Raw genomic sequence first — 24,885 nt, forward strand, 5'->3', positions numbered from 1 at the left:
CCCGTGCCTGCCGTGGGCACTGGGGAGCTCGGTTCACTCCGGGCTCTTTCCGTTCATCCACCCCGAGACAGTTGGGGCGGTTGCAAAACCCACATGACGTGTGCTGGGAATTGCTGCAACACGCTCGCAGGCGTGAGCCATTCCAGTCTCTCCCAGGCACCTTGTACAACAGGTCCTGCCAGCTGCCGGCGCAGGCAGGATGCGGGGCTGCCTGCGGCACCCTGCCTGCACCACTGCCTGCACTGCTGCCTGTACCGCTGTCTGCACCGCTGCCTGCTGGTGGCACTGGCTACAGGCAGCAAAGCTCCTGCCCCTGCCTCATCCTCTGTCGAGCTGAGCCGGCGGGGCAGGGATGCAGCTGTGGTGTGGAGGATGGCATAGCCCTGGGTTGCGTTAACACATTTTCAGGCTTTTTTTTCCCCTCTTGCCCTTTTATTTGTAGAACCCTAAAAATTTACCTGATGCAAGAGCCCCCACCCCCAGCACATCCCTTGAGAGACAGAGCAGGGTGAAGCATGGGGAAAAGCCCTCAGGAGTAGCTGCCAGGTCGCAGCCCCATGCCGGTGGCAGTTGCTTCGCCAGGACTCATCTTGGGCATGCCTGGCAGCTGTGCCGTGCCACCCACTGCCCTCCGTGTGAGGAGCAGCTCCGGGTGCTCCGAGCCACCTCCTGGACTCGCTGGCACTGGCAAGAGGACAGAGGTGGCATGCTGGCAAGCTCAGCCCCATCATCCCTTGGCTCTGCACACCCCAGGGGAACTCCAGCCTGGAGGTATCCTGTCCCTTCGTCCCTGCATCCCACAGGGCATAGGCAGGGGAGCATGGTACCACACCACTGTAGCACAAGATCCCGGCGCCGTGTCCCCGTGCAGGCACCTCAGTACGAGATGGAGATGGTATTTTGGGGCTGCCGGTGCTGGCAGCGTGGCTTTGGGAGCATCTGCTCTGCAAAACCCGATGGTGGAGGAGGCAAGCTCACTGGACCCTGTTTCTCCCCATCTTTGGGGCATTTTTTGGCTCTGGGTTTGGATTTAGCTGCCTGGTGATGTTTTTTTGCTTGCTGTCCCTGGTGCAGAGCAGGAGCAGGGCTGGCAGCTGGCCTTGCCGGGGTGGGAAGCTCCGTGTGCTGCTGGAGCGGCATGGGTGCTCGCTGCGTGGGCTGACTTGTTGGGGTTCGCCCCAGGCACACAGCCGGGCCCTCCTAGGGAGGAGAAACAACCCTCCCGCAGTGCCTGCAGCAAAGGAACCTGCTTTGAGCACCCACCCGTTACCCTGTCCCCAGGGACCAGCTGGGACAGGGACCCCCGGGGCACGCAGCCCCCCCAGCCTTGCCCAGCGGCATCCCCAAAAGCCCCTTTCTTGGCCATCTCACATCAGGCACCAAAACGAAGCTTTTGTTTGCAGCTCTTGGCCTTAATCTGTACGCCTGCAGATCCTGTGCGTAAAAGGGAGATGAAATCCTTCCCTCTTGGGGGGATGTTGCGTGAGCGGGTGTTGGTGCTTGCCAAGGAGTCAGGCGTTTCGGCCGGAGGGTTTGTACAAACCCCGCGTGAAGCAGTGGGAGCTCGCTTAATAAAGCTGGAGCCTGCCGAGGTGGAAATCAAATCTAATGGCAGCTCCTCAAGTGAGGGTTGTGCCTCCTGTGCACCGTCTGAATCGGGTCTGGTGGAAAAAAAATCATCTGTGATTAAAGATTGACGGTAATTACATAATGGGTATGCACCAGATGATGCCCAGACAAGCTCCTTCCTGGGATTTCCCAACTTTTGGAGTGTTTAACTTTGCAATCATCCTAAAGTGCTTCTACCATGGGGGGGGGGGGGTAATTATTGATATTACGGCAGCACCCGGTGCAGTTGCACAAGGCTCAGCAGCAGCACCGTGGCTGCTGGAGCCAGGTTTGTGGGCAAGCTTGCACCTTCTGATAGCCGGGGTGGCTCTGGAGCACGGTCAGGTGCTGGCAAGGGATCTCCCCATTCCATACCCAGCATTGCAACAGCAGAAAAGAAAAAAAAAAAAATAAAGAGAGGAAAGCTGCTTTTTGGGTCTGTCGGTGAAGCGAGCAGGGCAGCTGGGGCCATGTGCTTACTCTGTGACCAGCCGATGACGAAGAGGCAACGTCAGGATGTTCTTGATGGCAGGCCAGCTATTAATCCATGTATTTTAGCAAAACCCCCAGTTTATTTCTTAAGGTTTGTGTAAGCAATGGAAGCGGGGAGCACTGGGGGCGGGGGGAGCTTGTCTGGGATTAAACTCGCCTGAAAGCCAAGCACGCCAAGCTCGTGAGCCCGGGGAGAGCTTAATTAAAGTCAAAGGAGAAGCGTTTCCAAGAAAATAATACGGGGTATTTAAACGGGATATTTTTGTTCTGGGCCCAGAATGTCTCCTTTCCCTCTTCGGTGTCAGCTTTAATAAAACAAAATGAGATCTCCAAGAAAAACAAATTGGAGCTCTTAAAAGGCGCTGCGGAGATAAAAATCAGTAACACTGTTGCTGGTAACACCTTGGGTTATTAAAACGGAAAGAATGCTAACGATGCGATTTGCATTGGCCTTTCTTGTGGCTGCCCCCGGCGGGAGCCTGCTCGCCCTGGGAGGGGGACATGGGCACCCCTCACCGTGGCCTCTGGGCTGGGGTGGGAGCACAGGGAGCGGGCGGCTTCTCTGGTCCGGCAGATTGGGGCATAGCTGGGAGGTGGTCATGCGGGGGGGATTTTGGAGGGCTTCATGTTCCTTTCCTAAGGCTGGTGAATAGTGCTGTGCTGAAAACTCGCAGGTCAGGAGTGGCGCTGAGGTAAAATATGAAAAAGCTTGAAAAAATGGCAAGAATCAGGATTGAGGGGACACCAAACTTAAAAAAGGAAATTAAATCAGGGCTGATCTTGTTGGAAAGGATGCCATAGCCCAGCGAGCTCTTTCAGAGGTGACGAATATGGAGCAAGAGAAGATGGCCTCAAGTTGTGCCAGGGGAAGTTTATGCTGGGTATTAGGGAAAATTTCTTGACCGAAAGGGTTGTCCAGCACTGGGACAGGAGCCCAGGGATGTGGTGGAGTCACCATCCCTGGAGGGATTTAAAAGACGTGTAGATGTGGCACCTGGGGTTTAGTGGTGGCCTTGGCAGTGCTGGGTTAATGGTTGGACTTGCTGATCTTAAAGGTCTTTTCCAACCTAAATTGATTCCATGAAAATACCCAGCTGGACTTATTATGGCCTGAGGACTGCTGGGTGCGGCTTTGTTCGGCACGCTGAGCCAGCGGGCTGGGGAACAAGGGTCAAGTCCTCTAAAACCAGTGCCCTGAGCTGGCTGGTACAGCTCAGCGTGCCACATCCCATACCGAAGGGCTGCTCTCCAGTGCCCAGGCTGCCGGCAGGCTCTCCCAGCTGCACGGCCACAGGGTGCTCCCCCGGATTGCTGAAGCAGGGATGTGGGAGGGCTGGGGAGCAGCTGATGACGTAGTTTTGCACTTTGGTCCCTCAACTGTCTGCTTCTACCTTCCTGCAGGCAGAGTGGGTTAAAAGCTGCTCCTTTTTCCTATGGGCTTCCATGCTGGCCAGAGCTGGCTGTCTCCTGGTTGGAAGCTGGCAGATGCCTCCAGTGCCTTCCTGGGATGCCACCTGTGTCTGCGGGGATGGGACTGGTGCGCAGGCATGAGCGTGATGCTGCTGACCCAGCTTCGGGGTGAGGAAGCTGGTGCTGCCAAGGGGTCCTCTCTGCCCATCTGTCTGCCAAGCAGGAAGATGCTTTTGTACACGGTGGCTTTAAAATGCCTGGCATGATGCTGTCTGCCCCGTAAACCCAACCTGGGATGGGGGTGCAGAGGCCAGCTCCTGCCTCCCTGCCCTGCCTAACCCCATCAGATAAGGCAATTACAGTTTATCACTTAATTGGAGAGTATAATAATACCAGAGTGTTATTGAGATAGGACGTTGCCAAGGGATGAATATCAGTGGTGTTGGGTTCTTGGTTTTTTTTCTTTTCTTTTTTCAAAATAAACTCAGTGGGGCCTTGGCGCTGCTGGAGGTGTGAGGTCTTCACAGGGCTCCTCTTGCCCCTACCCCACCGCGGCCCCTGCCTGCGGGGAAATTCAACATCAAATAAAAGCCATGCTGACCGCCCCGGTGCCAGGGAAGCTTGCCCACAGTTGGTGAGAAACCAGCCTGTGAGGGGAAAGGGTGAGGACTCACAGGGATGTTGTCGACCGCTTTCTGGATGGCTTTTCCTTTGCACCTTGGGCATGTGGTTTCCATCCCTTGCAGGTTTTTCCTGCCCTGCTTGGCAGTTGCACGGTGCATGCTTGCTGCTGCACGTGGGCATCGGGCTGATGCTGCGTGGCTGGGTGTCCTGGGGAGGGAGAGCGGGGTGTGCATCCGAAAAAGCCCTTGAACAAGGCTTTTGTGCTCTCGGTGTCATGTATGAAATGATCTACCAGTGCCCCTGCACTGAGATGGGCAAAGGAAAATTTCATATTTGGCAACATTCATATTGGCAATATCCATCTTGCCCAGCTTGCTGCAGCTGGTGTGGGAGAGGTGAGCAAGGTATCGGCCCTGATACCTGGAGCTTTGCTTGTCTCTGACCTGCAGGGTCCTGGTGTTCCACTGTCCCCACAGAACCCTGTGGCCATCAGAGCGGCTACATGCTGCTGGCATCGGGATTTGAGGCGTTTCCCTGCCCAGACTGGACTGGCTGGAGATTTTCTGCCTTGAAAATGGGGATTTTCTAGATCCATATTGGTGTAGGGTGGGTTTCTTGCTAAGGACTGAAGTTTTGCCATGTTTGCCCTGACATCTGCAGGGTGGGGTGATAAAACCTCAGGATGTCTGGGGACAAGGGATGGAGCCACAGCCTTTCAGCTGGGAGAGCCTGGCCCTTGCAATCTTCATTTTGGGAGAGGGCCTTTGTTAGGGGAGATCCATGTAAAATCAAATATGTTGCCCAAAGCTAAGAAATCACGGCAATTTTTTTAATTATTTTTTTTTAAGCTGTTAAACTCTGCCCTGCTTCAGTTCATCAACCAAAGCCTGAACCAAACAGCCCGGAGTGGAGGTACTTCAGGTCCTGATTTGACCTCTGCTACTGGCTGTTAACCCTCGCTCGCCCATCCCAAGCTACACGCCAAGATAAGATTAGCCCAGATAAGATTAGCCCGTCTGGATTTCAGAGCCTGTTTCCCTCCCTTGGGGCAGCATCCCTCTGAGCCCAGGTTTCCCAGTCACCCCGTTTTCAGTCCCTACAGACCCCATTTGTGCCCCACTAGCCTCATCAAGCAAAACAGGCCACAGAAAAAAAGCAGAAAGCATTTTTTACAGCAGGGTGGCGGAGAGTTTTTCTGCCCAGTGAAGGCGATTGCTTAGACTTTTATTGCAGGGTAAAGAGGCATGGAGGAAAATAACACCAAACCAAAAAGCTGTTGGGAGGATGATGCCAGGCAGAGCAGCACAAAAAGCAACGTCTTTGAGGGTTTTAATGTTTCTTCTGCTTCCAAAGCAGGAATTAGCTGTTGCAAAATATCAGGCATTGCTGGGTGATGTTGGCCCCCTGGCCACACGCCGACACTTTTTGCAGCAGATAGCTCTTTCTTTTATCACACAGCTGTGCCGGGGCAAAGCTCAGGCTTTGTCTGAGCATTTGAATTCGGGAGGATGATGAAGAGCAGACAAAGCAGGATGCCAGGGCTGGTGTGCAAGCAGCAGGTTGTTGGCTGGTTTCCCCATTAGTCAGGGCTGGTGACGAGTCAATCTCCTTTTCCATTTTCTTATGAATGAATCAGTTTTGGCTCAGCCCGATGGTCAGACTGGTTAAGCGAGAAGCAGCTGGTATTAGTCTCATTAGCAATGGAGACAGAAGCAAGCCTCTCCCTGGCTCTGCAAATGCCACGTGATCCCCAGCCCGCAGCCACTGTCTCAGTGCCCAGCAGGACTGGCAGCAGTGTGGGAGACCCCAAACCCCAGCTGATGGGGGTCTGGCTTCTTCATCACCCCATTCCCTTACACCTCTGTGCCCCTCCCGGTTCCTCGACACACTGAAGCTTCATGGCCAGGTCGAACCCAGTCGTGCATGCCAACAGGGATCTGCATCCCGTGCCTTCTGCTGTTCTAGTGCATCTCTCCTTGGCCAGTGCCACAGCACAGATCTTTTTCTGGGGGGGAAATATCGGCTTCAGGGTGCCTGTGATTGCTGCTGAGCTGCAGCTGGGGAGCACAGCTCGGCTGCATTTACCGTTCCAGTTCCAAGGCAGCCACAGCTCAGAGTTGGTCCTTGGCCAACAGAAAGGGCTTGACATCTTGCTGTGACTTTGGCTGTAGCAGTTGGGATTTGGGAACCCTTCCTGCCCAGGGCAGGGACCTGGGGAAGGGATGTGCAGGCAGCAGTGAGCTGCAGGCTGCCTCTGCTCGGCCCCATGGTGCAGATTTACCCCGGTGGCACTCGACACCTCTCCCCCGCGGGGGGAGAGGCAGCCACAGTGCCACTGCCATGTGCGTGTACCAGCTCGTTGCAGCCAAGCCAGGCTTTGGAAGGGAGAGCCCCATGTTGGGGTCATTGCAGAGATTGAGCAATCTGATGGTGCTTCGGCAAAGGGACCATCCCCAGTGCTGTCACAGAGCAGCTGATGGCTGGTGTCCTCCAGCAGACTTCCACGGTCTGGTGCTGGGGCAAGTGGTGGGGTTAGATCCACCCTGTGCTCGGGGCTTTGCATCCCAGGGCTGTCTGTGGTCCCTCACATCCCTCCTTACCCCCAAATCCTGGGCAGCTTCAGCTCTATGCCACTGGAACTGCTTGGCCCCTGCTTTTCCCTTTGCCCCTGGGCAAGGATGGGTTTCATGGGAGAAACTGGAGCTCAGACGCTTGAAAACAGCCTGGGGACTGCAGCGTGTTACCTACAGAAATCCCACACCTGGCACCTGTGGAAACAGTAATTTTGATTCCTGCCCCTATCCCAAAATGCAGTATTTCCATGGAGAGGAAGAGGAGGCTCCCTGGCCACAGGGGCAGGATGTATGGCTTTTAGATCTGAATTGCAGGAGAACCCAAACTTACCCTGTAACCGATAGAAACCATCATTAACCTGCCCTGTTATTTATTCTGATTGCAAAGCCCTTGATGCAGCAAAAAGGAAGGCATTTGTCCGGGGAAGCATATTAATGTTTTACTGGGCTTCAAAACACTTTGCTGCCGAGGCACTTTGTATGGTACGGGCTGTCCCCAGTTCCCCTCGGCCTCGTTAAACATTGCGCGGCTGTGAGGAAGGCTCGGCGTGGCTCTGCCCGCAGCCCTCGTGTGGGCTAAAGCCCTCAGGGGTTGCTTTTTTAATATATATGTATATGTGTGTGTATACACAGATGCACACAGGCGTGTATATATATGCACATGTAGGTATATATGTGTGTGTATGTGTATTATGGATCCCCATTCAAGGTGTATTGGCAGGAGCTGGAGGGCTGGGGGCTGGGATGCTGATGGGAGATGCGGGGCTGGGTACCATCCTGCGCAGGAAACCCCGATGCCTCCTCCGTGGCTTTTCTCCTCCCGCCTGGAGCATCAAAGGGCAGGGCTGGCCCTTCCCGCACCGCGGGGCAGCTGCCGAAGCCACCCAGTGTCTGAAAAACTTTCAAATGAGAGCAGGTCAGCCAAAAGTAACAGCCCATTGGCAAAGGGGTATAACCTGTTTCTTGTTTGGGGGGGTGGGGATTAAATAAAATAGAATAGCACTGTTCTTTAGTTTCCTTTAGCTATCAGATTTGCTTAATTACAGCATAGTCTATTTTCCTGAGATATCCAGTTGTTCTGAAATGTGTGCTTTAAGGTAAGGAAGCTCCAAGAGATTGAAATCACATGGATATTTTACCCCTCTTGTGGCCTCTGAATGTTTGGTTTAATGACGATACGCAAGTCTTCTGTCCTTTTGGGACTTTTTTTCCCCCACCGGTAGGCTCCAGGAGCACTATCCCAAGGTGTCAGTATCCCAGGGGAAACTCTCTGGCACTGGAGGAAGAAGTAATTGCCTGATGGCCACCAGAAGAGCCCAGCTCTTCCATCATGGAGCCCTCTGGCCACCTAGACGTGGCTGGGGCAGCCCGAGATGCCGTGGCTGCGTGCCCGCTCGAGAGCTCTGCTCAACCTGCTTCCAAACAGCTTTTCTTTGTTTATTTTGATTTTTGAAGATATGTGCTCAACAGAGGAGACTCCCCAGTGGATCCCCCACTGTGGTCAGTCATCACCTTGTGCTGTCCCTTGCACTGATGGGGGGGTTGGGGCTGGGGCTGAGCTTCGGGGTGGTGTAGTGGGAGAGCCCAGGTGAAGAGGCCATAGCAGGGAGGTGTTATCCTTTGTGAACAGAGCTCGAGGCAAAACAACTTCATTGTTGACTGGCACAGCCTGGAGAGGGGCCTCCCTTCGGAAAGCACCCGCAGCAGCCGCTGCTGCCGCCTAGATTTTCCCTTTCATACTTCTAGCCCCGTGCAGAGTCTGGTATTGGGCGGACTTGTGTCTTCAGGGAAACTGGGGCCTTGTTGGGTGTAAGCAAATAGGTAACATAACTGAAATATTTTGGTAATATTTGGGTGGGCGGCTCTGCTCGGGTGCCGGAGGGGAGGCATCGCTACCTCCCCAGCGCTCTGCCTTTTGGGGTGCTTGCCCCAGGGGGGCTCAGGCTGAGGTTGCCACAGCATTTTTATCCCCTGGAGCCTGGGGGGTGCTGGGGGATGGTTAGAGGCTGCGGGGTGGCTGGAGGGAGGATGCTGCCGTGCAGCACCGTGGCGGGGCAGAGCCAGTGGTGCCAGCGGTGCACGTGGCTGCCACTGGGAGAAACATGGGGGATGCTTTCTTCCAACCTCACTCATCCTCAGGGTGCCCCAGCCTTGGCCAATGGGTGCTTGGGAGATTTGACTCTTCCCACGCCATCCCCATCCCCCCAGAGGAAGGCTGCTGGCAGGTCCCCGCCCTGCTCCCCACAGCACATGCGCCCAGCCAGGGCACAGCTCTGCTCCCCAGTGCTTTCCAAAGCATCAAACAGCCTTCAGGGTTCACAAGACAGCGGGTGGCTGTGGGCGGTGGTGAGGACACCCCAACATGGGGCTGGGGTGATGCAGCCACTGGGGGTGGCAGGAGCCGTCCCTCCCCGCGGGGCTCCCCTGAGCTGGGTGTTTTGGGGAGCTGCCTATACAGGCTTGGGGTGCAAAGTGACAAGAGCCAGGCACTGTATTGCACTGGAGAGGAGGGGAAGGGACAATTAATTATTAATTGGTCCCCAAGGGGGATGTGGGAAGGTGTCTGCACTGAGCACCACACACTGGGAAAGGGTTGGGCTGCCTGGGAGATGTGGCGGGGAGGAGGGGGCATGATGTGCAGTGCTGAAGCCTGGGCTGGGGTCATTCCTGCTAGAGGTGGGAAGGTGCATCACTGCCTTCAGCTCCCTGAAAAGTTGCAAAAAAAGGTCATAAAGCTATTCCCTCTGTCCAGCGAGGGACAGGTTGCAAAGTGATGCTTTGGAATTTTGCAGCAAGGAAGGTGTTGGCTGGGAGAAGTCCCTGGAGTGCAAGAAGATCAGCTCTGGTCTAGGGGAGGGTCGGAGATGCCCATCACCAGAGAGTTTGGAGAAAAGGCTGGGCAGAAGTCTGCCAAGGCTGGGAGGAGACCATAGATGCTCTGCAATGGCACCTATTTGTCTGACACATGGTGGCTTAAGTGCCTGGGCCAGGTGAGACACTGTGGCCAGGGTTCCCGGGTTTGGTCTCAGGCATGCTGTGGCTCTCCCCTTAATGGTCAGGGCTGGCAAAGGGCTGGAAGTGTTTTTCGCTGGAGTATCCCTTAATTAACTGGAAGGGAAGGCTGTCAAGCACCCAACTCGGGGTGGGGTGGAGAAATCTCCATGAGCCTGTGACCAGCCCAACATTTTGCCCCCTTTTATTTTTCCCAGCCTCTTTGTTTTCTCTTGAAAAAAGGGTGTTTTTCTCTCTCCTTCCATTTAACTGCTATTTATTTGCTGGTAAGTGGAAGGAATTCAGCTGGGATCAGCCTGGCTCCTGCCAGCAACTGGAGTTGAAAAGTTTCTGGGGGGGAGATGTAAGAGCAGAGCAGGGGGGTTGTTTTCCACCCACCGCCAGTCCCCGCTCTGTGGGTCCCTGTGTCACAGCCAGCCAGGTTGGGTGGGTTTAATTCTTCTCTTTTTACTGGGATGTTGACAAGTGCCTGTGGGATTTGCGGAGGGAGGAGCATGGACCCGGGCCGGAGGGTTTCTTCTCGCCATTAATGGGAAACAGAAGATGGCTCAGGAGAAATTTGGCAAAGAGGGAAGCTTTTCTGTCTCTTACAGCTTGGAAAAAAGCATCCTTTCTCACCCCAGCCTCCCCGCAGAAGGCGGAGGGTTCCCAAACACAGCCCAGGCAGGGTTTGCTGGCGGGGGGAGAGGAGACAGACAGTGCCCGGTGATTTCACAAGGGATGGAGCAGTCTTGGGCCACCAGCCACGTTTGGGGAGCGGTACCCAACCTGCCTTCTGTCAGGGGCTGAGGGCTGTCCCACCTTCTCTCTGAGGCATCAAGGGGTTGGGATGCCTCAGGTGCTTTCACCTGGGCACATTGGGAGTTTCTGGGGTCCTGCAGCCATGTCTTGGGTATAATGTCACCAGGTAGATGGAGATGCGATGCCAGCAGGGTTTGCACTGGGTGTAGGCACCCGTAGGGATGCACACAGATGCCGTGCCTGGCCGGGAGATGAACCACTGACCTTGGCATAAAGGGCCCTGTTGGCATTGTACCCTCAGCCCAGCCTGCGAGCTGCGGCGCTGCTTTGCTGTCTGCTGTGCCACGCGCTGGCCAGGAGCCATGAGCTCTGCATCCCGGCAGGGTACCACAGAGCCAGCTGAGCTGCCCTGAGCCGGGGAAATGCCATAACAGCCACGTGCATGGGATGGCTGGCAGGGTGCTGGAGCCCAGGTAAGCGTGGGGCAGGGGGTCAGGTGCCCCCAGAGTTGCCCTCCTGCCCTTTTGGGGTTTCAGGGGTCCCCCCAAAAGTGGCAGCACTTATCTGGGTCCCAGGCTGGGAAGTGGTGGCTGGTGCTGGCTGGCCATGTGCCCCAGTGCAGCTGGCCCAGCCCTGGCGCCAGTAGCAGGCTTGGAAGGGCTGGCAGGCTGCCCCTCACTTTGGTCATGCCCTCACAGGTGCCCACCCACTTGCATCCTCCCTGCCCTGTTTGCAAACATGTTTTTGCCTTGGGTGGTCGAACATGTCTTGTGGAGCGGTCTCTTGGGGCTGGTGGTCTCCAAAGGAAGATAAAGCAGTGGGGTGAATTCCTGAACCTCCACAACCCCTGTCTCCCAGATGCACTGTCCTCCCAGTTGTCTATGGGCTGCAGGAACTGGTTACCAGTATGAGTCTACCAGTTACCAGAAGTGGCTGTGGTGTGGATTTGGAGGAGATGACACATTTTTGGGCTGAGGGCAGGGGAAGGGTGGCCCCACTGCCCTGTTGAGGAGAGGAGGATGGCCATGGCAAGGTGTGAGTGCTGAGCTGTTCCCAAGCTTGTACAAGTGACTGGAGGAGGTTAATTATAGCCAAAGCCCAGTGAAGTTTGGTCAGGTCATGGTTTTTTTCAAAGGCTTAAAATTTCAGACGTGCAGCAGCCAGTGGCTGGGATCATGGCTGACCCACACTGTCCCACTGGAGTTAATCATTGCTGTTGGCTCCAGGACCCACCTGGCTTCGGCAATGGGAACTGTTTCCTCAAGAACACAGGGTGAGGAGCCAGCACATGGAACCCCCAACCTTCCAGGGCGCACTGGGCTGGGGAGAGCCAGGCCCCCTGACCCTCACCATAACCCTGAGCCTCACCCAAATCCTAACACTGACCTAGACCCAACCCCTAATCCTGATCCTGACCCTGACCCTCACCCAGACCTTGACCTTTTGCTCTCCCTTTCACTTTGTAAGGTAGATACTGTGTTTGTTGCCCTCTTGGAAGCAATGTGGTCACCCAGAGAGGGGCAACCTGGAGCAGCCGCTTGGGAGCCCTCGCTCTCACCACTCACTCCGATGAGGGGCACTGTGCTGCTATTGGGGCTGGACTGGGGAAAGACCTGGTCAGCTTTGGTCACCCAGTCCCAGCTGGGACATCCCTGGGAGATGCTGGTCCAGCCCTGAGCTGCTATGCTAGGAGATGTGGCCATTGCACGCCAGGAGTGTGTAAATCCCAAATTGCTCCAAAATAAGCCCAGGAAAATAAGGCCAGACACTTGGGGTCTGGCCCCCATCTGCTTGCCTCGCCGAGGGTAGGGTCTCCAAAATGGGACTGGGGACTGCTGGTGGTTTCCCCAGTGTGTTTCCCCCACCCTCCCGCTGCTGAGCTGCCAGATAAACATGGGCACTCCTGTCCTTCGGGTGTCACGCTGCATTGCAGGGGTGACATCCGAGGGCCATCACAGGTAGGGAGAAAAAATACATTAAAAAAAAGGAAACATGGAAAAAATCAGGAGGAAGGCCTGGGTTTGGCATCGCACGTTCGAGTGAGTGCTGGGAGCTGTGGGGCAGCTGGACCCCAGGCTGGTGCCTGCAGTGCTGCGCTCGCTGCTGGTCTTCCTGATGCTGGAAGGTGGCTTTTTATATATATATATATATATATATATATGTATAAAAATACTTTCTTCTCCCTGTGGGTGTGTTTTGAAAAGGGGCTTGGGAACAATGAGGATTAACAAGCAGATAGAGAATTAAATGCAGGGTTTGAGTCTTCAAATGTGTGCACATTTCTGAGCGCATGTTTGTGCCAAGATAAACTCCGTCAGGAATAAACATCATTTTACATGAAAGGCTAATTACAGATTGGCGCTCCGCAGGTGGGAGGAGGGAATTTTCACCAATTAAAATGGAACTTTTCTGTTTTTCATAAAATTGGTGGATTAAAACACAGCCAGGGGCTGGTGAGGTTGACAGTGTGATGGAAGGGGGGGATGCTTGGCCCCGGGATGTGCTTTTTTTCCCCCCAGTACTAAAGAGACTCTGCCAGTTCATTTGGGCAGGAGCTGCTTGAGGGCACTGGTTTTAGCCAATAACAGTTGAAACCCAAGAGCTTCCCTCAGGGCGTGCAGCACTGGGCTTCTCACCCAGGGAGCTGGGACATGGGCAGGCTTGGTCTGATCCAGCATCACTTGGAGTCAGCCAGCCTCAGGAGGGATTGGGGTGACAAGGTCCCCAGCCTCCTCAAGGATGTAGATCATGGAAAGACACTTGGATGGGACATGGTGGATGGGCGCCCATGTTGGGATGAAGTTGTTGCAACTGTAGCTCCTATTTGTTGAGTAACTTTAGTGTGTGGTAGGTGAATCATCTCGCAAAAATTGTATGCCAGAAGGCGATGCAGAGAAGAAAAACCTTCCCAGCCTGCTGAGGGGAGCTCTGGGAAGAAAACTCCAGGCTGGGCACATGGTGGGTTTCAGCTGCAGAGCACATGCTGCCTTGTTGCTTTTGGATGGGTTTCACAAGAATTTGCATTTCTGGACCTGCTCTGGAGCCTCAGAGGCCGAGCGGGAACTGGGCTGTGGATGGGGAGGACGTGCTGCGGCTCAGACACGAGCTTGAACGCCATTTTGCTCTAACCAGGGTCGGATTTTATGGTTTTGGAATGAAATGATGCAAAATGTGTCTGAGGCTGAGTTTCTCCGAGATGTTCCGCGCATGAACCTCAGGCAAACACTCTTGTGCCTGCTGCTTGCCAAGTAAAACCACAGATTTGTCTCCATCTCTACTTAATGTGGCCGCAGGGCAGCTAATATTGGGACTTTTCTCTCACATAAGCTGGTATCTGTCACTTAGTGGTTACAGGAGGTGGCCTGGGCATCATGTCTTAAAAGTCCCCTGCGTCCTTGAGAGTGAGGGAAGGCAGAGAAGTCCGATCAGGAGAGATGTGGTGTTTTTTTAAAAAGCGAAATACATTCCCAGCCTGCTGTGCTCCTGAACCAGTTAAAAACTGATTTTTTAAAAGTCCTCTAAGGCACAGACTGGATGGATGCTTGCTGGGTCTGGTCACTGAGAAGCTGTTGCGTTATCCATGGTCATGGGACCATGCCGTGACGACAGTAGCTGCCACTTCTCCTACGACATTCACATTTTTCCTTAGTCCATCCTAATACTGCCAAGAACGGGGCACTGAAAGGGTCTTAAGTCAGACCTGGCCTTGAATAATTCCATTTATTCCAATTTTCAGGCTGTTGTGGAATTGTTTTCAAAAAAAGGGAGGGGGGAGACGTCAGTCAAACCTGATAAAGGAGGACTTTGTTCTGAAGCTTTAGGGTATGGTACCAAGCAGGACTTGCTATACAATTAATGAGTTTATCTGGCTTTTAGCTGCACGTGATGCACGGTGGCTGCCACCGCACCGCTCCACCACCACCTCTCATCCAGAGGAGCCTGGCTTCTCCCCAGCTTCACTTTGCTGCTCCTCAGCTTCGCTTTGCTGCTCTTTAGCTTTATTTCTTTTCCTGCCGTGCATCGTGGTGGCCTCCTCAGATGTGACTTTGTGTCTGCCTTTATTGAAGCCTTGACCAACCCTCCCCGGCATGGGCTCGGTCTGCAGGGGGTGTTGAGCACATGGGGCCAAGCCGTTGGGGGTGTTGCAGGCTTTACTTTGAGCGAGCAAGAGGATGACGCAAATAGCTTTGTAAGAGCTGAAGATAAAACAGCTGCTTCATTTTCGCTGCAGATGTGCCGTGGGCGGCACACATTAGCTCCGCGGGGCGGGGGCTGCAGCCGTCCGCTTCCCCACAGTGTCTGCGTGGGCAGGGCCACCAGGTTCCTTGGGCTCCCAGGCCACCCGAAAAGGGAGTCGGGGGGTGCTGGGAAGGGCTTGGAAGACGTGTGACAAGGTTTGCCATGCTAGTGGGGCTTCCCTGACGCCCAAAACCACGAGTCCAGAAATCACTTATTTCTTGGAGGAGTGGTGCAGCTGGGGAGCGGGAGGTGGATCACCTTTGGCTGCCCCATCTTTCTGAGCGGTGCTGAGTGCCTGGGGCAGGTGACCCTCTGCAGCATGTCCCCGTCCCCTCCAGCGGCCACCCGGTCCCAGCCGCGCGGTGCGAGCAGGAGAAGCCGCGGGAAGCGAGGGAAGACACTTCCTCCAGCGGCGGATCTGAGGTCACCTCCTGGCCCTTGATCCCTCCAGTCCAGGGTATTTGGGTCAGCGGGGAAGCACAGCTGAGAGCGACGTCCCTTCCTTCTTTCTCCCTGGAGATTAATTTTTAAAGGAACAAATAGGCTTGGCCACAAGTGCGACGCAGTACGGGTTTTTTAATGATTTTTTTGGAACAATGAGCTAAATACCATGGGGGTTTGGATCTGCGTCTCGGAGCAGTGATGTTTTCCCGTGTTGTTGTTTCTCACCTTCCTGCGCCCACCTTGCTCTGCTCTCAGAAATCTTTTTCTGCTCAGGAAGATATCGTCAAGGAAGGAGCTTTTCATCCTTTTGGGATGGCCTTGCTCAAAAGAAAGCTGACCTGGTGTCTGGTGCATGGGACCCACCTGGACCAACCCCGGGGTCCCTGCCCACCTCTTGCTGCCATGAACATGTGGCCATGGTGCTCACAGCCCTCCGTGGCCCCTCGGCATCGCCAGCCCCGTTGAGGTCCTGACCCACATGTGCCAGTCCTCCTCTGCCATGGGGTCCCCAGCAGCATTGTCACTCACTGGTAGGAGGACGACCTGGTGGCCAAGGCACACGCAGTCCCAGAGCTGCTCCACTGTGGGCACAGCTTGATGATGCTTGGCTGGTGAGCAAATGGGTCACCTCCTCAGTTTTTACTCTGTCTTGAGCCCAGAATGAGTGGTGCTGGGGAGGAAGGCTTGGCTTGGCCATGTTACCCACATCTCCTGCACCACTGTTACCCTTGGAGGTCTTCAGCCATGGCATTCCCCTGTCCGTGTTGAGGCCAGATTGCTTTGGCTCTGCCACAGGCCAACAGTTCGGCGATCTTGGTTAAGTCAAGGTGGGAAGGAGCTATCTGCAGAGCTTTACCCTGGGTGATCATGCTGTGGGAGGGCTGCTGGTGGGATGCTCTCCTCGGTCAACCTCTGTGCTCCAGCCATGGAGCTCTTCCCATACCCCAGAGCATCTCCAGGACCACCAGGAAGGTCCCATCAGCTCTGGAGGAAGCCAGGGCTGCAGGTGGCCTGGGCTCAGGGGGCAGCTGGGGCTGCTGCTGTCCCCCAGCCCCCTATGGTGCTGCCGGAGAAAGTGGAGAGGAGTAGGGGGTGTGCACCTGGGGGGTCATGGCTCTCCAGCTGCTGCTTTATTGCCCTCAGGAGGGGCTGTGGGTGGGAGCAGGGTTGCATGGATGTGGCTGGCTTTGGTGTAACTCGTAGTGCCGAGCAGGGTCAGCGGAGAGGTGGCTGTCGGGGAGGGACAGCACGTGTTGAGCCGCCTCTAATATAGCCAGCCCCCAGCTCAGAAGTCATCTTCACTCCCCCTTGCAAAAGGAGAGTACTTTAAATGCCCTTTTTTTTTTTTTTTTTTTTTACTGTAAAAGTGTTTTCTGAAGCGTGTGGTGTTTCTGCATAGGCATCCCTTGCGGGGGGATGTCTTTTGGCTGTCGCCAGCCTGGCCGCCCCATGGCACCCAGTCAGGCAGCTCCAAACCCGCCCCCTTCAGTGGGCGCTCCCAGGGGGTGGTTGGACTCACGGCACCTTGAGACTCGATCAAGTCTTAACCCGACTCCTGTCCAAGTTCTGCGCAGCTCTTGAGCTCCTTCCAACCCCATCCTCAGCTGGATTCGCTCCATCGTTTCTTTTAGGATCTGCTTGATCGCACTCACCGCTGATAAGGCTTCGTGCCTCTTGTGGGGGCTTGTCTTTGTGTGCTTCAGTATCTCACCCAGGTTATCAGCCACATGGGGTTGCGAGGTGTGGCTGGGCTAGGAATTAACCATCTCATCCAAACCCCGTGGAAATCAGAAGCAAAGATTCCCCGTTTTTTTCTTTCTTTCTTTTTTTTTTTTTTCCTGTGGGCTTTAAATCAAGTCACAACTTCTCCAGCATCGGAGGAGCTGCCGAAGGGAAGCCCTGACTCAAGCTGGTTCAGCCCTGACTGGTTTCCACGGGGGGAATGGCTGCCTCTGCCCTTCATGTCAAGGAAAGTCCAGGAGAAGCTTCAATACTGCATTACACAGATTGCCAAAAACAAACCCTTCATCCCCTGGGGCGGTTCCAGGCACTCTGGCTCCGTGTCCAGAGTGGTGGGTTTGGGGCTACACTTCACCTGAGCCCCATTTTTTCCCCAACTCGTGGTTTTCTGCCACGGCTGCTCCCCAGCCTTGCCCTGACTCAGGTGGACGGCGATAGCTGCTGTCACGCTGGGACAGCACGGCGGGGACAAAGCGAGTCACCAGCTGGCGGGGGGCTGTGTCCCTGTGGATCACAGCGGGGCCGGAGCCGGGGCTGGGGCGGCTTGCTCCTGCCCCCAGATTTTGCCGAGGTTTCCTTCCAGCGCTGGAGCTCGCCCAGCCCTCCCGGCTTCCCAGGGCTTCGCTGGGAAGCGCTGGGAAGACAAAACCCCGCTCTGGAAGTGAGGCTATTGTTCTTACTAATTTTAACTTGATGTTCTTCCCCAAGCCTATTTTTATTCATTGCTTGTGGTAAGCCCTTTCTCTAAGGTAGAGCAATTTGCCACGGGACTCTTTTTTTTTTTTTTTTTTTTTTTGTGTGTGTGTGTGTGTGTTTACCGATTTTAATTGAGTGATATCTCCTTTTTACAAACCCAAAGCTGGAGGAGCTTTTAAGCGCCCATTGCTGAGCCTTTCGCCCTGGGTTTGCTTTGATCTCTGCAGGTGAGTGTGCATTTGTGGGGCCAGAGATTGATACTGCTTATTTGCATGTAAATCTCCGGGTTATTAAGATCCGAATCTGGCCCTTTAAATTTAATACTTTGCTTTATGCTTTTATTTCCGCGTTTCTTAAAGTAATTTCCAAAAATAACAAACTTCAAACATGACGGGACCATCTAACGTTTTACTGCCTTGGCTGGAGTAGAAGGAACATTTCTGGAAGTATATTATCCAATTTAACGAGCCTTTCCCATCTTGGCTTTGCTCCCACCCTTCACCCCCTCTTGGAGTTGTTTTGGACGGCTCTTTGGAGCTGTGCCACCTAATCCCATTAGAAGGACTTTCATTACACTGTGCCTTGTGTTTATAACCAAGAAAATCAGCCGGAGAGGGGGGTCCTCTCCCTCTCCCTCTCCCTTGTGCATTTCGCCTGGTGTTGAGACAAGAGCCTGGCGAGTCCCACGACGTTCCCGCGCAGCCCTTGCTTTTCTTTTTCTTGCTCCACTCTGCATTTATTAAGAAAGACTTTGGAGTAAATTGGGTCCTTGCAAACTTATAATTAATTTGGAAGGGTCAGTTCTTCCCAAGCTAGTGAGGGCTTCTTTGTGTGGTCCATTTTGAAAGCCAGAGGTTGGAGAGGCTGTTATATAGCCAGGATTTGCTTTTAATAGGGACCTGGCTATTTTCTGAAGATCTCATGGCTCTTGAAGTTTGGGTTGTTTTTGTGCGGGGCTGTGCTAAAAGGGTTTGCAGAGCGCTTGGTTTGGGTGCAAAAAAAATCCCAACAACCCTAAGAAAGGAATAAAAAAACCAAGCACATGTCCTGGGGTCTGTGTGGGTCAGATCATGCTTGCTAGCCTAGAGCCAGTGCCTGGAGCTGGGAGATGCTCCACGAGATCCCTCGGCTTGGGTGCTGGGTAGGGCTGGGGGCCCCTTGTCTGTCCATCCATCCTGCCCTGCCTCGTGCCCCTCCGAGGGACCTCTTGCTTCTCCTCAGAGCTGTTAGACTGAGATTTTTTTCCTTACCACATTGCTTTTCTTGAAAGCCTGCCTTTCCTCCCAAAACCAGGCACAGAAACCATTAAAGAGAGAAGGTGGAGGGCAGGGAGAAGATGACAGGGTGAAATAATCTGTGAATAATAAAATTTTCTGAAAAAAGACTGACGGACAGACAGACTGTGGTTTTCTCCAGAGGTGGGTTGGGAGGAAACATGAGATCACGGTCCTTCTTGTGCATCTCCTGGCAGGGCCTGGGGGATAATCTAACCTGGCCCAACCCGCGTGTCTCCCATCGGCTCAGCTGCAAGGGGAAATCCCGCTGAATGTGGGACAAGTGGGAGGTGAGGCAGCCCTGGCTCTGGGCGGGGGGCAGCAGTGACGGGTGAGTGGGGTACCTGGAAACGCAGAGCTCTATGTGACATTAGGAAACTCTTCATAGCCAAAGCCAGGGAGCAGAGGGCTCTGGGGAGCTCAGGAGGCTTTTGGCTGTGGAGATGTCCCCTGTGGATGAGGCATCAGTGGAGGCATCATTACATGCAGAGCAAGGGCCGTTGGAAAAAAGTGTTGAAAGCTGGGCGGCTTCCCTAGCACACGTGTGAACCCAGCGGAGGGGAATGAAGGGAAAACCTGGCTGTGCCGCTGTCACACGGGCCAACAGCGAGACGCTGCAGATCGCACTCCATCCGTGACGCCGGCAGGCAGCATGGGTGGTAACTGTGTTACTTATGAGCTGTGCTGTTAATTAAGGGTGTGATGGGGCTGCCTCTCTGCCGAGACTGCCTTCAAAGCTGGGGCTGGTCCCTGACTGTTCCCTTCCTGGCCCCCGTTTGATGTCCCACCCTGACCGTCGCCTTTCTTCTCTCTCTCCCTAGCATGGGTCGGCTCCTTGGCCATGGGCATGATTTTTTTCTGCTCTCCCATCGTCAGCATCTTCACCGACCGGATCGGCTGCAGGACCACGGCAGCCTCGGGAGCTGCCATCGCCTTCATTGGACTTCTCTCCAGCTCCTTCACCAAGTAAGTCTGCAGAGAGGCCATCCAGCCCTTCAGCGAGCTCCTCTTCCTCACTTTCCCTGCAACCCCCCTCCCTACACATTGCTGCTGCCTTTTGGGGCACAGCAGGTGGTTTCCATCCCGAGGAGAGATCTCCTGGCATCCCTACAGCCCACGTGCAGCCCGTGTGTGCTCAGCCTGTTTCACTCCAAGTTGAACCAAGTTGTTCTTTTGTCCTTACATAACAAGAGAGCGAATTTTACCTGAGTGAGGGACTTTATTTTATGAGATTTCAGCCCTCAGGTCCTTCATTTGATCTTTAAAACAGGCAGCAAGAAGTTGGCACGCTCCTTGCAGGCAGCTCCAAAGAGATGCTTGTGGACAAAACAGTTCTTTGCAACTAATTTCATATTTGGTACTGAAAGTAAATTAATGTTAAAATAATATTTGGTGGGTTACACCTAGCAAGAGGGAGTTTCCATGCAGGGCAGCTGGGGAGAGGGATGCGGATGGGGTTTGGAGCAGTTTGTGCTCTTCCCGTGCCGGCTCGGGTGTTTGCAGCATGTGGGGCAATTGCTACTCCTCGTTTTCCACAGCTGATCCTGTGCCAATGAATTTCTGCTGGGAGAAGCTTGCGATGTGCATTTGGATGACAGGTGTACCTGATTTGATATGAGAGTCTTTCCAACCCAAAAAATCTTTGTGGGAACAGAAAGAGGTCACCTCTGTGGTCCTTTATGCGGCTCTTGTTAGGTGGAGTGTCGAAGGCAATATGGAGACACACTCCAAAGCATCATTTACCCCAGTTTTTCTGAATAGCTTTGGGTTGGATTTCAGTTCAAATCAATATTGTTTTAATTAAAATGCTTCAAGAAGTGGGATTTTTAAAGCCAAGTACACAGTTTCCCGGAGGGCGACTTGCTTGCGCTGTGCTTCTCCCGGCCCACCCTGCCTGCGCAGGGCAATGGGATGCCAGCTGCCTTTGACCTCCATCAGCGAGAGCCTCATGCTTGCCCCAGCCCTGATTCCCTGTGGATGTGTGCTGTGTGATGGGTCCCCGAGTCCCCAGCTGCAGGACCCCCCCTGTTACGCTGGGAGGGGGTCACAGCTTCTGAACCACCTGGCAAAGCCCCAGGGACTAGGGCAGATTGCAGTCAGGGCACTTGGGATGCTAAAGCCGTCTTGGTCTGCGGCACAGGCAGTGGCGTGGAAGGAACCACCCTCTGCTCCTTCCTCCACAGATGCCACCCCTTTGTATTTCAAAAGATAATAGTTATCGGAGAAAGTACAGTTGGTCCTGAGGAAAAGTATGCCCAGGCTCCTGGCAGTGAGCTCGCAGGCGCTTCCCATGTAATCTTGCTTTCCTTCTAATCAGCAAGGCTTGGACTTCCCCCCACCCCCCCTTTTCTAAAGTGTTTGTGCAAAAGAAAAGAACTCTGGGGACCACATCGCTGCCAGTGGCTTGTTATGTTGGGCTCAAAAAAAAATTAAAAAAAAAAATATCAAACAGCACAGGCAGAGAAGAATATTTTATCCAGGAGAGCTTCAGAGCTGAAATCCCCGTTCGCTGCCTTCTCGCTCTCAGTTCACATTCCTTTGGCTGCCTTTAAGGGAGCACAGAGCCCCTCCGCAGCTGGACCGCAGCGAGGGACGCTGCCTGCGGCACAGCCGAGCTGGAGCCGGAGGAAGAGCAGCAGCGGGGCTGCGGGATTTTGGCACTGCTCCATCTGGATGGAGAAGGCCAATCCCGAAATTTGGAGCTAGCGGCTCCTGCTCGCCCAGAACAATGCAGAAGCCTTGTTTTTTTGTCCCCTTTGCCAACTCCCCCAGCTGCAGCTGGAGGTGACCCCCCCCAGTGCCGGCTGGGCTACACGCACCCGATTCTCCAAAAGTGGTTTGCTTTGTCCAGGCGGAGCCGCAGTGGTCCCAGCACTGTGCCGAGATGATCCAACCCCCCCAGCTGCTCAGCCTGCCCAGCAGGACCCCAGCGCCCAGCTCACGCTCAGTGCCTCCTACTCGCAAAACATTGGGAGTTTTGTATGGAAAACACTGAACAAACAAAATCCACTGAAGAGCAGAGCTCTGGGGAAGGCTGAAGTTTTCTGGATGGGGTGGAGGGACGGCTTTTCCTCTCTTCACAGTCTTGCACCGGGTGTCCCCTGTGCTCGTAATCAGCTCTTATGCGCCCTTAAGAAGGGAGAAATCCCGCTTCACCTTCCCCTCGGTTTTAGGGGGGATATGTTAGCGTGAGGAGTGGGAGGTGATGGCCAGTTCAGCAGGCCTGTCTTCATATGCCTCCCAATGCCTCCCCAACCCTCCTCTTCTGCACCATTAAGTGTTCTGTAGTGGGATTTGAGTCCCTTTTCACCTGCCTCTCCTTCCCCACTGCAATTTCTGCCTGGTTTCTCCCACAGAGAGAAATCCCCCAACCTCTGCCAGCCGGGCTGAGCCAGGGCCATTTGCATGGTGAGCTGTAACTGAGAGGCAGCCACTGAGCGAAACCTCCTCGTCCCAGGAGACACCGTTATCCATGTGAGACCTCACTAGCCGAGGGAGACAATACCACCCTTCCCACCGGAGAGCAGCTTGGCTGATTCCCAGCGAGCAGGGTGGGAAATCCTGGATAAAAAGCATGGCCAAAAGGAGCCCCATCTCATGCAGGGGTGTCTTAGCGTCAACAGGGAGCAGATGGGAACCGCAGCATTTGTCTCCACTTATCCACCACATCAGCTTAGCGGCACTACCAAAGCTGGTGTGACCCAGCTGAGATGGCTGGGGCTGGTGCGTGGGCGGCTGGAGACAGGCTGCACAGCCCAGCTGCTTGCCTGGCTCCTGCAGAGGGGCTCTGATGTGGCTTCGTTCTGGAGTAGCTGGAAATCGCCTTTCATGACAGTCATTTGTCTTTGAGCCACTGGGTACAGCAAGCACGTTCTGCTTTCTGCTTGGCTAGCTAGAGAGACGAGCGCGTAATGGAAGAAATGATGTGCTTGTAAATGTTTTCTCCACTTCAAACTGCTCCATTAGATCTGGGCTGCCGTCTCCTTGTTCACTTCGTGAACAGCACTCACTATTTCACAAGTCCTTCTGTGTGTTGGAGTAAGGACCCCGTTCGTGCAGCATCACTTGCCGGGTGAGCTGCCCAAACGTTCCCATCGCCCTCTCCTCCCATGCAGCATTTTGTGGCAGACTTTTGCAGCTGAATGTATTGCACAGGGGTGAAGAAAAAAATCCTTCATCTGGAGAGAAACACAATGGGCTATTTGCACCGCCTAACTTTAGGCTCCTTTCTCAGCTGCTTCTATTGGGAAAACTGGGCTGGCAGTTGGGAAGCAGCTCCTTCCAAGGGCTCTCAGGACTTTCCACCTGTTCTGTAGAGCAGCCATTTTGCTTCCTCCTCGAGTGCAGCCACCAATGTAAGGTACAAATGAGTTCTATTAACTGTCTAATTGAAGCTCCCAGAGGAGCTTAAAGAAGAGCAACTTAATTAACCAGCCTGAAGCCTGGGCAGAAGTGCAATGTTTCCTTCCTAAGTGCCTAATAACCAGCAGGGTTGGTGCCTTCTGCTTTCAAACACTGGGTGCAGAATGTTTTCAGTTAGTCCTTTCAGTGGGAAAAAAATGGATTTCTAGCTAAAAATAACCCACCCTGCCTACCTTAGAAAAATCTTGCTTGCTGTAATTTAAAAACCATTCAAGTTCGGTCAACTTCCCAAGGAGGGCATCTCCTCTATGCAGAAAGCACTGCCCAGCTAGACTTCATTTTCCCAAAGATTTAATGTGCCAGCTGTGAAATGAGGATAATCCTTGCTTTGGCTAGGGAATAAGCTCCTCAAGGTCAGACTGTCTGTGTAGCACCTGTGGTATGCGGGGCCTGGCTCTTGACTCCAGGTTTTGCAGGACCATGGGGGTGAAGGCTCCCTTACCTCTGCGTAACGTAACCACCTCAATGTGGTTTTTTCCCCACTAGGTCTCTGGAAGTTCGTTATTTCACGTACGGGATCCTCTTTGGCTGCGGCAGCTCCTTTGCCTTCCAGCCCTCGCTGGTCATCCTTGGTCACTACTTCAAGCGCCGCCTTGGCTTGGCCAACGGCATCGTGGCCGGTGGCAGCTGCCTCATCTCCGTGCCGCTCCCCTTCTTCCTGAAGATGGTTGGGAAGGCCATTGGGCTGGCGCACACTTTCCAAGTACTCAGTGCCTTAATGCTCATCCAGATATTCTTGTCCCTGACCTATCGGCCCATCCTGCCGCCTTCTTGTGACTCTCAGCACGATGGGCAGGACAAGCTGGGCAGCCGGAGCGTGCGGCAGCAGTGCTGGTCCCAGACACGCAAGTACTTTAACTTGAGGGTTTTCCGGAGAAAGACCTATCGGATTTGGGCCTTTGGGATTGCTACTGCTGTGCTGGGATATCTCGTACCTTACATGAACCTGGTAAGAGCCTTGGCTGGGACTGGAAGGGGAGGGAGGTCCCTTGGCTCGGGGTGGAAGGGTTCCTCCGTGCGAGCGCGGGGGAGGTGGGGAGGTGGAGGCAGGCAGTAGGGACAGAGCCACCAAAAGCTGCGAAGCTAAGAAACTGCTGCAAGCACGTCCTGTAAACAGGACTAGTGGTGGGAGGAGACAGCTTTTTGATGCCTCTGTTGCCCTCTGTGCCAGGGTGGGCAGGGCGGTCGCAGCTCCTGAGGACCAGCATTGCTAGCAGGAGAGGCGGGGGCTGTACGGTCTGGGGCGGGTGGAGGCGGTGTGTGCAGGTCAGCGTGGTGCGGGTGTGGGGGTCACACAACCACCCCAGAGCCATGAGCCCTCTGCGGGAAGCCTTGTGCCTTCTCGGGATATGAGAGGGATTAACTTACTCGATTCACGTCCTTGTGTCCTTCCCTCCATCCTAGGTGAAATACGTGGAGAAGCGATTTCAAGAAACCAAGAAGGACTGGATCCTCCTGGTTTGCCTCGGGGCCATGTCAGGGCTGGGGCGCTTGGTTTCAGGCCGCATTGGTGACTGCATTCCCGGGCTGAAGAAGATTTACCTGCAGGTATGTTGTGTCCAACCCACCGCGTAGCTGCTGGCGGGTGAGGGGACAGCACCCCTAAATCA

At 54.3% G+C, this 24,885-nt stretch overlaps 1 protein-coding gene across 2 annotated transcripts in view; it reads left to right on the forward strand.

Annotated features, from left to right (window-relative positions):
* The window catches only part of SLC16A2 (solute carrier family 16 member 2), a 35,845-nt gene that overhangs the window by 7,085 nt on the left and 3,875 nt on the right, over positions 1-24,885 (forward strand). The window contains exons 1-4 of one of the 2 annotated variants that reach the window (XM_037408237.1): positions 17,787-17,806; positions 19,675-19,819; positions 23,762-24,224; positions 24,680-24,823. In XM_037408237.1, coding sequence (XP_037264134.1) covers positions 19,695-19,819; positions 23,762-24,224; positions 24,680-24,823 — 732 coding nt within the window. In that variant the 5' untranslated portion in view covers positions 17,787-17,806; positions 19,675-19,694. Of the gene's footprint in view, positions 1-17,786; positions 17,807-19,674; positions 19,820-23,761; positions 24,225-24,679; positions 24,824-24,885 lie in introns of those variants that run through there. The other variant, XM_037408236.1, reaches the window with a different exon arrangement.

Source organism: Falco rusticolus, chromosome 14 (assembly GCF_015220075.1).
Source record: "Falco rusticolus isolate bFalRus1 chromosome 14, bFalRus1.pri, whole genome shotgun sequence".
Classification (NCBI taxonomy): domain Eukaryota; kingdom Metazoa; phylum Chordata; class Aves; order Falconiformes; family Falconidae; genus Falco; species Falco rusticolus.